This window comes from Colobus angolensis, unplaced genomic scaffold (assembly GCF_000951035.1).
Source record: "Colobus angolensis palliatus isolate OR3802 unplaced genomic scaffold, Cang.pa_1.0 Scaffold61, whole genome shotgun sequence".
NCBI classification, from domain to species: Eukaryota; Metazoa; Chordata; class Mammalia; order Primates; family Cercopithecidae; genus Colobus; species Colobus angolensis.
The window spans coordinates 6059963-6075276 of record NW_012119710.1 but is presented as its reverse complement, the minus strand read 5'-3'; the positions used below and the strand labels follow the sequence as shown (position 1 = coordinate 6075276).

The 15314-nt window shown below is 46.9% G+C and overlaps 1 protein-coding gene across 1 annotated transcript in view; it reads left to right on the top strand.

Annotated features, from left to right (window-relative positions):
- The window catches only part of TNKS1BP1 (tankyrase 1 binding protein 1, 182kDa), a 33692-nt gene extending 23570 nt beyond the window's left edge, over window positions 1-10122 (top strand). The window contains exons 9-10 of the mRNA XM_011963571.1: window positions 5532-5613; window positions 10021-10122. Of these exons, the coding sequence (XP_011818961.1) occupies window positions 5532-5613; window positions 10021-10122 (184 nt within the window). The remainder of the gene's footprint in view (window positions 1-5531; window positions 5614-10020) is intronic.
- Window positions 10123-15314: the final 5192 nt, after the last annotated feature.

The window sequence follows — 15314 nt, the reverse complement described above, 5'->3', positions numbered from 1 at the left end:
TTTTGTTTTTTGTTTTTGAGACGGAGTTTGGCTCCTGTCACACAGGCTAGAGTGCAATGGCATGATCTCGGCTCACTGCAACCTCCACCTCCCGGGTTCGTGCCATTCTCCTGCCTCAGCCTCCTGAGCAGCTGGGACTACAGGCACCTGCCACCATGCCTAGCTAATTTTTTTTGTAGTTTTAGTAGAGACGAGGTTTCACTGTGTCAGCCAGGACGGTCTTGATCTCCTGACCTTGTTATCTGCCTGCCTCAGCCTCCCAAAGAGCTGGGATTACGGGCGTGAGCCACTGCCCGGCCACACCTAGTTTTTGTATTTTTAGTAGAGATGGGGTTTCACCATCTTGGCCAGGTTCATCTTGAACTCCTGACCTCAAGTGATCTGCCCACCTTGGCCTCCCAAAGTGCTGGGATTATAGGCCTGAGCCACTGTGCTCGGAAAAGGCCTCTCTTCCTAATAGCACCTTAGAGGTTAGGAATTTAGCGACATTTAACAAATAGCACCTTAGAGGTTAGGAATTTAGCAACATTTAACAAATGTTAGGCACATTCAGACCTTCGCTTTCTACCCATCTGAAGTCTCATCTTTATATTATTTAATGCCGGGTGTGTGGCTCACACCTGTAATCCTAGCACTTTTGGGAAGGCGGGCGGATCACTTGAGGTCAGTAGCTCAAGGCCAGCCTGGCCAACATGGTAAGACCCCATGTCTACTAAAAATACAAAAAAAAAAAAAAGTATGGTGGTGTGTGCCTGTAGTCCCAGCTACTCAGAAGGCTGAGGCACAAGAATCACTTGAACCTTGGAGGTGGAGGTTATAGTGAGCTGAGATTGTGCCACTGCACTATAGCCTGAGTGACAGACTCTGTCTCAAAAAAAAAAAAAAAAGGCAGATATGGATGAGACTCAAAGTGTAATTCATCCTGAGGCAAAATATTCTCCAGCTGTGAACATGTGAAATATGTGCTTCCAAAATACACTGAAATATGTGCTTCCAAAATACACTGGTGGGGTAGGTAGGCAGAGGATAGACATTCTCATTCCAAAAGGGAGAAATAGGCAAGAAGGAAGGGCTAACTGATCCCTAGCAAGTGCAAAACTTTAAGGCTGGAGAATAGTCATCTTTGACTTGAGGTTCTGCCCTCAAAATCCACAGGGGTAGAGAGGTCCTGTCTTTTGGTCCCACTGGGGTGGTGGTCCTGCCTCCATGGCAGTTCTGTCTTGTGGTCCCATTTTCTGTAGAGGCTCTGTGCCTGGGTTGTGCAGCTGTAGCTATCTTGGGCTGGGATCACACACTGGTGGCCCCACTGGTCTGGGTACCCTACCTCTGTGGCTCCGCTGGGCATTGCCCTCATCGAGGTTTTCTACAGTGGCCCTGCCCCCGCGGTGGTTCTTTGCCTGGCCCCTTAGGCTCTCTGGGGCATCCTTTGAAATCTAGGTGAAGGTAACCATGTCCCCACAGCACATATACTCTGTATACTGGCTGAGATGGCGCCATGTGGATGCCACCAAAATTTACCACCTATGTCCTTTAGGAGTGGGAAGGAGAGTGGCCACTGGAGCTGAACTTGGGATGGTGAGGAGGGCTACGCTGGAATGCAGGGAGCAGAGCCTTGAGGTGCTGCTGGACAGTGAGCACTGCGGGCCTGTGGAGGCCTGTGGCTCCTGCTTTGAAGTCATTCTCTCCCTTAGGCCCTGGCATTCTAGGCCTGTGATGAAAGGGGCAGCCCCTCTGATCTCTGAAATGCCTTTGGGTCCATTTTTCTATTGTCTTGATGAATAGCACATGTCTGATTCATGCTAGTATCTGTAGCAAATGCCTGAACACACTTTCTCATTTTTTACAGTATGAATAGGCTGAGACATTTCCTAATCTTTAAGTTCTGCTTCTCTTTTGACGAAAACTTCCATCTTTAGAGTTTGTTTTCTTGCATTTTACTACAAGCATTTAAGAAGAGCCAAGTTGCACCTTCAACACTTTGCTTAGAATTTTTTTCAGCCAAATATCCTATTTCATTGCTCACAAGTTCTACCTTCCACAAAACAGTAGGACGTGAACAAAAGCCAAAAATGTCTTTGCCGCTTTTTAACAAGGGTCATCTCTCCTCCAGTTTTCAATAAGATGTTCCTCATTTTCATCTAAGACCTCTTCAGAACAGCCTTTACCGCCTGTATTTCTAGCAACATTCTGATCATGACCACTTGGGTGATCTCTAAGAAGATTGAGGCTCTCTCTGTAGCACCCCTTTTCTGAGCCCTTACCGGAATCATCTTTAATAGTCTGTTTATGGCAATGTAGATTTTGTTTTTCTAGCATTCATCTCAAAATTCTTCCAGCTTCTACTCATTACCCAATTCCAAAGCCTCTTCCACATTTTAGGTATTTGTTATAGCAGCACCCTACTTCTTGGTACACATTTTCTGTTGTTAGTCCATTTGGGCTGCTGTAACAAAATACCTTTAGCTGGGTGGCTTACAAACAACAAACATTTATTTCCCATAGTTCTGGAGGCTTGGAGGTCCAAAATCAAGGCACTGGCAGATTTGATGTCTGGTGAGGGCCTTTTCATGTGAACCCATTGTGTTAGTCCGTTTTAACACTGCTGATAAAGACGTACCTGAGACTGGGCAATTTGCAAAAGAAAGGTTTATTGGACTTATAGTTCCGTGTGGCTGGGGAGACTTCACAATCACGGCAGAAGGTGAAAGGCACGTCTCACATGGTAGCAGACAAGAGAAGAGAATGAGAATCAAGCAAAACGGGTTTCTCCTTATCAAACCATCGGATCTCGTGAGACTTACTCACTACCACCGAGAACAGTATGGGAGAAACTGCCCCATACTGTGATGCAATTACTTCCCACTGAGTCCCGTTCACAACACGTGGGAATTATGGGAGTACGATTCAAGATGCGATTTGGGTGGGGACACAGAGCCGAACCATCTGACCCATCTGGTTCATAGATGGTGCCTTCTCACTGTCCTCGTGTGGTGGAAAGGGCAAAGGAGCTCTCTGAGGTCTCTTGGAAGGACACTAATCCCATTCATGAGGGTTCTACCTTCATGAGCTAATTACCTCCCAAAAGGCTCCATTTCCTACACCTGTCACCTTAGGGGCTAGGACTTAAATATATGCATTTTAGGGAGATACAAACATCCAGACCATAGCAGAGATCCACATTCCACTGGGCAGAATTCAACTCATTACCTCCGCCAACTGCAGGGGAGTGAGAAATGTAGTTTAGCTCTGTGGCCAGAGAGTGAGGACCTGATATTGGTAAAAGTTTACCCCTCTTGCCAGGGGTTTGCCTTCATTGATATCTAAGGGTCCTTTCATCCCAGGTATTCTAGAATTTCCCCTAAGCTGTGTCATTTCTTACCCAAGCCCATGGCCATTGCCATCCTGTTGTCCCTCAGCCTAGTTCTATGTCATCCTGGTCTCCCCAGACTTGCCAGCCTTTTTCAAGGCCAGCCTCGTCTTTCCCTGAAGTTTGGTAAAAGGAGGGCTTCCTGGGGGCTTGCCCTGATGGGGGGCCTGAATAGGGTCACCAAGTTGTAGCATGTCATAGCTACAACTGAACTTAGGAATCATCTCATTTACTAGGGCTTCTTAGCCTTTTGTTTTAATTTTTAATTTGTTTTTAAAGATGGCATCTTGCTCTTGTCACCCAGGCTGGAGTACTGTGGCATGATCATGGCTCACTGCAGCCTCAAGCTCCTAGGTTCAAGTGATCCTCGAGCCTCAGCCTCTTGAGTAGCTGGGACTACAGCTGTGTGTTACCATGCCTAGCTAAGTTATTGTTATTTTTAAAAATTATCTGTAGAGATGGGGTCTTGCTATGTTGCCCAAGCTGGTCTTGAGAACTTCTGACCTCAAGCTATCCTCCTGCTTCTATCTCCCAAAGTGCTGGGATTATAGGCTGCGAGCTACCACATCGGGCTTGTTTTTAAAAAACTTTTAAAAGGTTATGGGGACTATTGACCTGATTTGAGAATTTGATAACTGTGGACTGTAGAAAAATGCGCATATACACAATTTTACAAACCAGGCCGAATCCCTGTCATTGACTTTCTGGAACAATGGTTTTTAATCTTCATTATGCATCACAGTCTCCTGAGGTGCTTATTAAAAATGCACATTCCTGAGCCCCCACCCCAGGATTCCAACCCAGGAAGTATGCCCAGGAGTCTGCATTGTGGGAAGCTCCTGAAGTGGAAGGTAAAGAAAGGCTGTGGGCCTCAAATGGGTGCCTGGCTGCACCCCTGGGTGGGTTTGGGCCGGGCAGCCCCTGTGCCAGTCTGCCCAGGGCCCAGCAGAACTGAGCTGGCACGAGCTTTGTCCCATTCTTCCCACTCCCTCCTCTCTGTAGGAGTAGGACTGGCAGGAGCCCAAGCCAAACACTTAAGACTCATTAGAGGAACAAATGGAGCCTGGGCTGATCCCAGCACAGGGGCTCTGTGCTGGGAGGGAGAAGAGGCAGGGGGCCACGCTTCTGGGGAAGTCAGAGGAGGATGTCCCACACTCTGCCACCATCTGGGGAATGGTTCAGAGCCTTTGTTGGGAGTCAGGGAGAGAGGAAGCCAACACACACAAGCTTTGGCCCTAAAGGCAGGTGTGCGACAAATAACACAACTGAGAAAGTAATGATATGTCTGCCATGCAGCCGTTTCTCAGACTATGCCTAGGGTTCTCGGGAGCGGCCTCAGAGGGGCAGGTCTTGATCTTTTGAACCTGGATTTGGATTTTGGAAATAGCTGAAAGTTCTTTGGCTACCCATATTGGGGAATACTTTGGACAGTCAAGCAGGCTGTCCAATTTTGGTCAAAGGTCACCCTGAAGGCAATTTCTGAAGAGTTGAATGAGCTCTGGAGAAGTCACTAGAATGAGGTCCGCCTTTCAGGGGACCACTTTGAAGCCAACATCTCAGTGTTTGTATTAAAAAGAAAAAAAAGCCTTTTAGGGGCTACCTGTGGCCGGGCACAGTGACTCACGCCTGTAATCCCAGCACTTCGGGAGGCCAAGGTGGGTGGATCACTTGAGGTCAGGAGTTTGAGACCAGCCTGCCCAACGTGATGAAACCCCGTGTCTACCAAAAATACAAATATTAGCTGGGCGTGGTAATGTGCGCCTGTAATCCCAGCTACTCCAGAGGCTGAGGTGAGAGAATCGCTTGAGGCAGAGGTTGCAGTGAGCCAAGATCACACTATTGAGCTCCAGGTTGGGTGACAGAGCGAGACTCAATCTCAAAAAAAAAAAAAAAGAAGGCTACCTGTTAGAAAGCTGAGTTGTTGTTCCTCCCGGGGTTCTTATTGCTTACGCTCAGAGAGAGAAACCTGAGTCGGGTCCCCATGCAATTACAGTGAGAAATGTCTCAGCACCATCTTTCTCCTGGCCCCTGCTTCGGAGGTCCTCAGCAAGGGGAGGGCCTGTCCGCCTAGGAATTGGATACAAGGACAATGGAGGATGCCCTTGGGAATGGAACGGGAGTGGAGCCCAGGGAGCAGTCGCTGGTCCTCTCCCACTTTTCCCAGGATCCAGGAGCTGCAACTGGTGTTTGGGCCCAAGAACGAGCTGGCCTTTGTCCATGGAGCCCTCAGTATTGGGGTGGTAGTGGTTGGTGTCAGGGGAGGTCTGAAGGGTGCTGCCCACTGCTTGACATTTCCTTTCTCCAGCATCCTGTCTCCTAAACGTAGTCTAGCCATCTGCTGTGGTCATGGCACATTCCCGAGATGGGCAGAGACAGGTGTCCTTCTCGTGGGCAGCTCTGGAGTGACTAGATCAGAGTTTATATCCTGCTTCTGACTCTTGTGAGATGGGGACTCTCTGAGCCTGAGCTTTAAAAGAAGTGCAAAAATAATCAGCTTTATGGGACTGCTTGAGGTCTGGATGCAGGACAAAGTGCCTGGGACAAACCACACATTCCTGGCGAGTCTGGTCTTGTCTTCTGTTCGTATGGTGAGAACTGAGGACCCTTTGCAGTCCTCCTGCCTCCCAGACTGATGACCCAGAGCAGGCTGAGGCTTGGCCTAGAAGCTGATGGACGAGATTTTCCTGGGGCTGATTTGCCTTGGGCCTCTCGAGCCAGCAGTGTAGGCTCACCCAGGATAGCCCTTTGACCTCTGCCAGCGAGTGCATCATAGACAGAAAAAATGCTGGCAGGTTCAGAAGCACACCACCCTCCCTCGGGGAGAGTGCCAGGCCCTGATGGCCAGAACCGCCTGGGCACAGAGTGATAAAGTGGTTTTTTTTTTTTTTTTTTTTTTTTGAGACGGAGTCTTGCTCTGTCACCCAGTGCAGTGGTGGAGTGCAGTGGTGCGATCTCTGCTCACTGCAAGCTCCGCCTCTCGGGTTCGCACCATTCTCCTGCCTCAGCCTCCCGAGTAGCTGGGACTATAGGCACCCGCCATCACGCCCAGCTAATTTTTTTGTATTTCTATTAGAGATGGGGTTTCACTGCATTAGCCAATATGGTCTCGATCTCCTGACCTCGTGATCCTCCCACCTCGCCCTCCCAAAGTGCTGGGATTACAGGCATGAACCACAGTGCCCGGCCTTTTTTTTTTTGAAACATGGTTTCACTCCTTTTGCCCAGGCTGGAGTGCAATGGCACGATCTCGGCTCACTGTAACCTCCGCCTCCCAGGGTTCAAGAGATTCTCCTGCCTCAGCCTCCTGAGTAGCTGGGATTACAGGCACCTGCCACCATGCCCAGCTAATTGCTGTATTTTTAGTAGAGATGGGGTTTCACCATGTTGGCCAGGCTGGTCTTGAACTTCTGACCTCAAGTGATCCACCTGCCTCAGCATCCCAAAGTGCTGGGAATACAGGTGTGAGCCACTACACTGGGCGGATAAAGTGGGTTTTAGTCGCTGTCGAAGGACGACTTTAGTTATACTTTTATGTATATAGTACTGTCTCCAAAGAGCCCAACATTCATTCACTTTTTAAAAAAAGTAATGTTGATTGATTTTTTTTTCTGATGTCAAAAGCGGTACGTATTCCTCATAGACCATTTGAAAAATACAGACCCAGCTACAGACTCAGTTTACTTGCTTGAGCCCAGGAGTTGGAGGCTGTAGTATGCTATGATCGAGCCTGTGCATAGCCACTGCACTCCAACCTTGGCAACACAGACAGACCCTGTCTCAAAATGAAGAAAAATTAAAAATATACAGACAAATAAAACTAAGAAAAGAAATTGCCTGTAATCTCACCACCAGATCGACCGCTAGCATTTTGAAAGTGAATACGCTTTTGTAGAATAGATTTAGATGTACAGAAAAGCTGAAATGATGGTACAGAGAGTTCTCCTGTACTTCACCCCCAGTTTCCCCTAATGTTAACAGCTTACATTAGTATGGTACATTTGTCACAACGACTGAAGCAATGTTGATGACAGTATTGTTGACCACAGTCCATACTTTATCCACATTTCCTTACTTTCTACCTAATGTCCTATTTCTCCTCCAGGATCCTATTCAGGATACTGCAATACATTTACTCATCATATCTCCTTAGGTCCCTTTAGATTGGGACAGTTTCTCAGGCTTATTTTTTGAAGACCTTGATAGTTTTTGAGACGTTTTGGTCAGGTATTTTGTAGCATGTCTTTCCATCTGAGTCCGTCTGATACTTTTCTCGTGATTAGACTGGGTATATGAGTTTTTGGAAGTTAGAGGTAAAGCGCTATCTATCTATGATACGTCTATCATATCAAAGGTACATGCTATCAACGTGATTTACCACTGGTAACTTTAACCTTGGCCAGCTGGCTGGGGTAGTGCTTGTTGAATTTCTCCACTGCAAAGTTATTCTTTCCCTCCCTTTCCATACCATACTCTTCGGAAGGAATCACTAATTACTAGAATTTTCATATATTTACTTCCGTCTAAATCCATCCCTTTGTCTATACCATCTTGAAATCAAAATTTCACTAGGCACTCTTTCTCTTTCTCTTCCTTCCTTCCTTCCTTCCTTCCTTCCTTCCTTCCTTCCTTCCTTCCTTTCTTTTCCCTCCTTTCCTTTCCTTTCCTTTCCTTTCCTTCCCCTTTCTCTTCCCCTTCCCCTTCCCCTTTCCCTTTCCCTTCCCCTTTCCCTTTCCCTTTCCCCTCCTTTCCTCTCCTTTCATCTCTTGCAGTTTGAAAGTCAACTTGTGAACTCTTTTTCTGAAACACAGACTTACTCTATCACCCAGGCTGGAAGGAGTACAGTGGTGCGATCTTGGCTCACTGCAACCTTCATCTCCTGGGTGTGATTCTCATGCCTCAACCTCCCTTGTAGCTGGGACTACAGGCGCCAGCCACCGCACCCGGTCAATTTTTGTATTTTTAGTAGAGACAGGGTTTCACCATGTTGGCCAGGCCTATCTTGAACTCCTGACCTCAAGTGATCTGCCCGCCTCGGCCTCGCAAAGTGCTGGGATTATAGGCATGAGCCACCACGCCCAGCCTCAACTTGTTAATTCTTGACACCCTTCAATTTTGCCAGAAGCTGGGATCTGGATTCCAGCCTTGTTACTTTAATTTTCTTATTTTTGGAAATTTTAGCACAGAGACACATATCACCATTCTAAAGGGGTCTATGCCTTGGTCTTGTCATCCATTAAAAACAAAATTATCTAGCAATACTATGTACTGGGCACTGTGCTATGTGCTTTACCTGATTTATTAATCTACATAGGACCCCGTGGTGGAGGTGATACTACTATCTTCATGTTATGGATGAAAACTGTGATTTGCAGTGGTGAAATCAGTTGCCCAGAGTCACCATCTTGCAAGTGGCCAGAACTGGAATTCAGTCCTTGCTTTATGATCCCAGAGCTCAGCACTAAACGAGTGTTAGACTGCTTCAGAGCAGTTGTAGAGAAGAGAGGTTCAGAGTGCAAGCTGTGGGGTTTGAGTCATTCATAGCTCTTCCTCTTATGACTCTGTAGCGTTGTCTAAGTCACTTTACAACTTTGTATCTCAGTTTTCTTATCTGTTCAATGGAGACAATAATACTGTCTTTCTCACAGGGCTGTTGTGAGAATTAAATAGTTTAAAATAATGCCTAGCTCAGGGTAAGCAGTCCATGAGGGTTATTATTGCTATTACTGTCCTATTTTTTCATTTGCATTTCTATCCATTAATCCATTCACCATCTGTGCACTCACCATCCATCCATCCATCCATCCATCCATCCATCCATCCATCCATCCATCCATCCTTCCAGAAGAAGCACTACCTGTCTTGGACCTTGATTTCTCCATCTACAGTGAGGGTTAAAGCCCAGTAGGAATTCTTAATCCTTTCTGTGTCGTGGACACTTTTGAAGGCTGGTAATATAAAATACATAGAATGACAAAGTTAACTAGTGATTCCAAAATACAGTTGTCAAAATAAACAAATTTGTGATATAGCAATAAAATGCTTATTTATTAATGCATTAAGCAAGATCTAGTGGTGGCCCCAATCATTACTACAATTTTGAAGTAGTATTAATGAACAGTGTTTTGAGAATTCTGGAATGCCTGTACTGAGCTATAAAAATGCCTGTCATGTCTCTTGGTGACAAAGTCTTAGGTTCTTCGAATTCCACTGTAGTTTGTTGCTTAGATTCATGATAGAAAGAAATGCTAAGTTTCGGTTATAGGTTAGTGAACCTTTTCCCGCCGACCTATCCTAGTTCATAAATGGATGAATTCTTAACATGGACCCCAGATAAAAAAACTCCATTGGAGAATGCTTGGGGTCCTTTCTAGCTCTGTGATTCTGTGAGACTCTGAGTCTGATCCTGGAGGGTGCTGGGGGTGAGGAGAGGGAACCTGTGCTCTGAGGATATTGACCCCAGGACAGGCCTACCTAAGGGCCTTTCAAGCCTCAACCTTGCTTTCCCGGATGGCTCTATTCTAGAGTTTCAGAGAAACTGGCTGGCCACTCCTCACGGAAGCCTTTGCCCTCACTGATCAATGGCTGCCGAGGCAGATTTATTGACCCAGCCCTTTGTTTTCGGGAACCAGCTGCCTTTCTCTTGTTAACCCCAGCCAGCCCGGCCCGAACAGGATGCCTTCTGTGCTTTGGGCTCAGCACTAGCACAGAAGAAGGGGAAGATGGACATCAGGAGAAGAGTAGCATCCTATGGATAAAGGACGTGCTCCAAAGGCCAGGAGCTATCCTGGGCCCTTTCATCTGGCTCCTTTATTAGCTGACAGCAAAGGAGTGTGGCTTCTAACCAGGACTGTCTGAAAGTCAAAGGCTGCGCCCTCTCTAGGGTTCTAGAAACCTCCAGCCCTGCTTCACCACACAAGTGAGTTTAGGGATTTTTCCACCTCAGGATGCACATATACATCCCTCCTCCGGGTCCTCTCCAACACACACACACACACACACACACACACACACACACACACACACACTTCCTCTGATTCATAGACGGCTCAGAGCTGATTTAACCTAGCGTGGGAAGGAGCTATTAATTCAAACTTTGGGGTGCTGGATAGGTGAGAAGGGACCTCCCCTCCCCTCAAGTTTGCTGTGTTCAGCCCCTGGCATCCGACATCTTTATCTTGAGCAATCCGTGTCTCCAGGTTAAACGTTGCCCTCCCCCCCACCCAGTCTTTGTTTTATAATACAGTTGCTCCTTGACTTACGATGTGGGGTTAGTGCCCAATAAACCAACCCATTGTAAGTTGGAAATATCATAAGTTGAGAATGCATTTAATACATCTAACCTACTTCACATCATAACTTAGCCTAGCCTACTTTAAATGTGCTCAGACACTGGCATTAGCCTACAGTTGGGCAAAATCGTCTGGCAACACACTATACTGTACAGTACCAGTTGTTTGCTCTTGTGATAGCGTGGCTCAGTGGGAGCTGCAGCTCATTCCTGCTGCCCAGCATCACAGGAGAGCACATTTCCACTTATTGCTAGCCTGGACAAAGATCAAAATTCAAAATTTGAAGAATGGCTTCTAATGAATGTGTATTGCTTTTACATCATCTTAAAGTCAGAAAATTGTACGCTGAACCATTGTAAGCTGGGGACCATCTGGACCACCTCTATACAATTTCTAAGACAGTGCTAATTCTTTTGACCTTAAAGCCTTTCTTGGCATTTGTGCAGGGTACAGGGTGGATGCAGTGAAGGGGAAGTGTGGGATCTGAGGGCCAGAGACCCTGCCAGGGGATGCTGAAACACAGCAAATTCTCCAGTCAGTTCAATCCAGCAGACATTTTATCAAACCATTTGTTATTCAGGTTGGGGATGCGGAGATGAGTAAGGAATAGCCCCTGTCTCCAGGGTCAAGATCTGGCAAGAAGATAAAGTACGGTGTCATAGAGATAGTAATGGTTACATGTGTACAATGCAAGACCATGTAGCACAATTCACTGACGCAGGACTTGAAGAGACATGTCATGGAGCAATTGGCAGTGAAGGACTGGAAGCTGGTGTTTTTCAGAGGATCAGGGGAGGAGGGAGAGAAAGGCACCCCAGGCAGGTGTAAAAATGTGTGACATTTAGGAAATGGGAGTTGTATAGTTTGCTAGGGCTGCTGTAACAAAATGCCACAGACATAAACAACAGAAATTAATTTTCTTATGGTTCTGGAAGCTGGACGTCCAAGAGCAAGGTATCGGCAGGTCTGGTTTCCTCTGAGGTCTCTTTCCTTGGCTTACACATGGCTGACTTCTTGACCTACCCTCCTCTGCACATTCCTGGCGTGTCTGTGTGTCCAAATTTCCTCCTCTTATAAGGACACCAGTTATACTGGATTAGGGATCGTCGTAAGGGCTTAATTTTTTTTTTTTTTTTGAGACGGAGTCTCGCTCTGTCACCCAGGCTGGAGTGCAGTGGTGCGATCTTGGTTCACTGCAAGCTCTGCCTCCTGGGTTCACGCCATTCTCCTGCCTCAGCCTCCCGAGTAGCGGGGACTACAGGTGCCTGCCACCACGCCTGGCTAATTTTTTGTAATTTTAGTAGAGAGGGGTTTTACCGTCTCTATCATCCTATAGCCAGGATGGTCTCGATCTCCTGACCTCGTGATCTGCCCGCCTTGGCCTCCCAAAGTGTTGGGATTACAGGCGTGAGCCACCGCGCCTGGCCTATAAGGGCCTCACTTTAACTTAACTTTTTTAATGACCCTATCTCCAAATATAGTCACATTCTGAGGCACTGGGGGTCAGGACTTCAACATATGAATTTTGGGGGAACACCAGTCCATAATAGAAGCTGACGGCGAAAGACGGGGTGGTAGGGGGATGGACAAAGCCAGATCAGGATAGGCCTTGATTGTTAGGGTTTCACATTTTAGGACTTAAAATGCTGGCTTCTGGTCCCAGCCTTGGGAGGTTCATTGGAAAGCGAAAGCATCTCAGCCTCCCATCCCCAGTTTCTGGTAATTCTGGGAGGGGTGAAATCTTTCAGGCCCACAGCCACGCCCCAAGGAGTGGCTAGCATTATCCCTCTGCCTGGGCCCTGTGGAAAATCCCCACCCAGCTGGGTGGGTCCAGGAAGCTTATCAAGTGAGAAACCTTCCTGCCTTCCAGAAACTCCCATTTGGATAGACATGGATGCACAGAGCCCACACTAAGCAGTCTTACGGGCAGTGGAAGGCTCTGCCTCACTGAGAGGAAGAGAAAGACCCTAAGACTGTAGTTCTGCCTTGGCTGTCAGAGGAGTCTGGGCCTCACCTGCCTCTCTGGCTGCACATTTGGTTCCCTCCACCACTCCCCTTCCTGCTTTCCTCCTCCATAAAATGAGGGTATGAAATGAAACCACGATAGTCCTGGCACCTTCCAGCACTTTTGGATTCTAAAACAGAGAAGGAAGTTGGAGCAGAAGGGCAGAGGAGGGACTGAAAACACTTCCCACAAAGAGCTGCATCCACACTCCATCGATTAGCCAGAGCTGGGAGGCCTGGGAATCTGCTTTTCTAGGGCATGTAAATCTGGCTAGGGGAAGGGATGGAGAGTGAGGTGCTCTGACTGGACAGGATAATTCTTTTGTTCTCTCTCTCCTCTCCTTCTGAGGATAATTCCTTTACAAAATTTTTACTGAAGTAGAAAATGCGTAGTGTGGTCAGTGCATGACTTTTAAGTGTATAAGTTGATTAATTTTTTACATATGAATACATTTGTGTAACAAATGTATTAATATAAAGAACATGCCAGAAGCCTAGAAGGCTCCCTCCCTTGTGCCCCTTTGCACCCCACCTGCAGGTAACTGCTATTCTGAACTTCGTTTTTTCTTTTCTTGAATGCTGCATAAATGGAACCACACAGTTAGCACTCTTTTGCACCTGTCTTCTTTTACTTATCATTATGCCTGGGAGATTCTGCCATTGGATTCTGCAGGAAATTCCCTGGATAGGGGAAGATCCTCTGCAGTCTCTTTTGCATATGCCCTTGAGCTTGGCTCCTTCCTGGAAGACAGGGTGTGAAGGCTTTAAAACATGGCCTCCAAATTCCTTGACCTTCCTCTGCCTTAGTAGCTGGAATACTGGTGCTTGGAGCCCTGGGCCACTATGTAGGAAGTCTCAGTACTCCAAGGCCACCATGCATTGAGGAAACCAAGCTGCAGGGAGAGACCACATGTAGGCGCTCTGTTGTTAATCCCAGCCTTTGAGTCTCCCATCATATGAGAAAAATGATCCCAGATAACTACAGCCCTAGCCATCAAATCATTCCTTGCCTTCGGGTCTTTCTGGTTGAGGCCCCAGATGATGGAACAGAGACCAGTCATCCCTCTGGTCATGCTGTTCACCCCATGCCCTGCCTAAGTTCCTGACCCACAGAATAAAGGTGCTTAATAAAAATGGTTATTTTAAGATGCTCAATTGTGGGGTGATTTGTTATGTAGCAGTAGTAACTGGAACACAGGGTAAGAAGTGGCTGGACTTGGGGAGGGTAAATTTAGCCTTCTCACTGGGTGGCTTTTCCACAGGAAGTCCACTAGCTGATGTACAGCCCTGCCTTGGCCTTATCCTCTGGTCCTGTCTTCAGAGCTTCTCTTACTCACTTTAGGCCAGTTGTAAATTGTCTGCCCCATTTCCCTCTAAAGCAAAAGGCATCTTCTGGTAAGGGTATGATTTTTCCTGTAGACTTTTGCCTTCCTATCAGAGTCTCCTGAAGAGGTGAGCACATGGAATATTTGGGCAGGACAGATAGTTTCTGGCATGTGCAAGTAAATTGCTTAACACAGTCCCAAGCACATAGTGCTCAAGAGATGTGCCTACCAAAGGCATTATTCTTCCCTTCCATATAGTCTGTTCTTTCATCACTAAAAAGAAATACCTGAGGCTAGGTAATTTATGAAGAAAAAAGGTTTAATTGGCTCATGGTTCTGTAGGCTGCAGAGGAAGCACGGCACTGGCATCTGCTCCTGGTGAGGGCCTCAGGAAGCTTACAGTCTTGGAGGAAAGCAAAGGGGGAGCAGGTGCATCACTGAGCAAAAGCAAGAGCAAGAGTGAGAGAAGAAGGAGGTCTCAGACTCTTTTAAACAATAAACAATCAGATCTGGCAGGGCATGGTGGCTCACGCCTGTAATCCCAGCACTTTGGGAGGCTGAGATGGGTGGATCATGAGGTCAGGAGCTCAAGACCAGCCTCGCCAAGATGGTGAAATCCTGTCTCTACTAAAAATACAAAAATCAGCTGAGTGTGGTGGTGGGCACCTGTAATCCCAGCTACTCGGGAGGCTGAGGCAGAGAATTGCGTGAACCCAGGAGGCGGAGGTTGCAGTGAGCTGAGATTGTGCCATTGCACTCCAGTCTGGGCAACAGAGCAAGACTGTGTCTCAAAAAAAAAAAAAAAAAAAAAATCACATCTCACAAGAACTAATGGAGAGAGAACTCACTTATTGCCAAGGGGATAATGCTAAATCATTCGTGAGGAATTCGTGCCCGTAATCCAACTGCCTCCCACCAGGCACCATCTCCAACATTGGAGGTCACATTTCAACATGAGATTTGGAAGGGACAAACATCCAAACCATATCATTCCGCCCCGGCCCTCTAAATCTCATGTTCTTCTCACATTGCAGGATACAATCATTCCTTCACAACAGTCTTCCAAAGTGTTAACTCGTTGCAGCATCAAGTCCAACGTTTTAAGTTTTATCTGAGACTCACTCCTTCTACCTATCAGCCTGTAAAATCCAAACAAGTACAATGGTGGTACCAGCATTGGGTAAATATTCTCATTCCAAAAGGGAGAAATCAGCCAGAAGAAAGGGGCAGTAGGCCCCACACAAGTCTGAAACCCAGCAGGTTAGTTATGAAATCTTAAAGCTCCAAAATCATCTCCTTTGATACCATGTCCCACATCCAGAGCACACT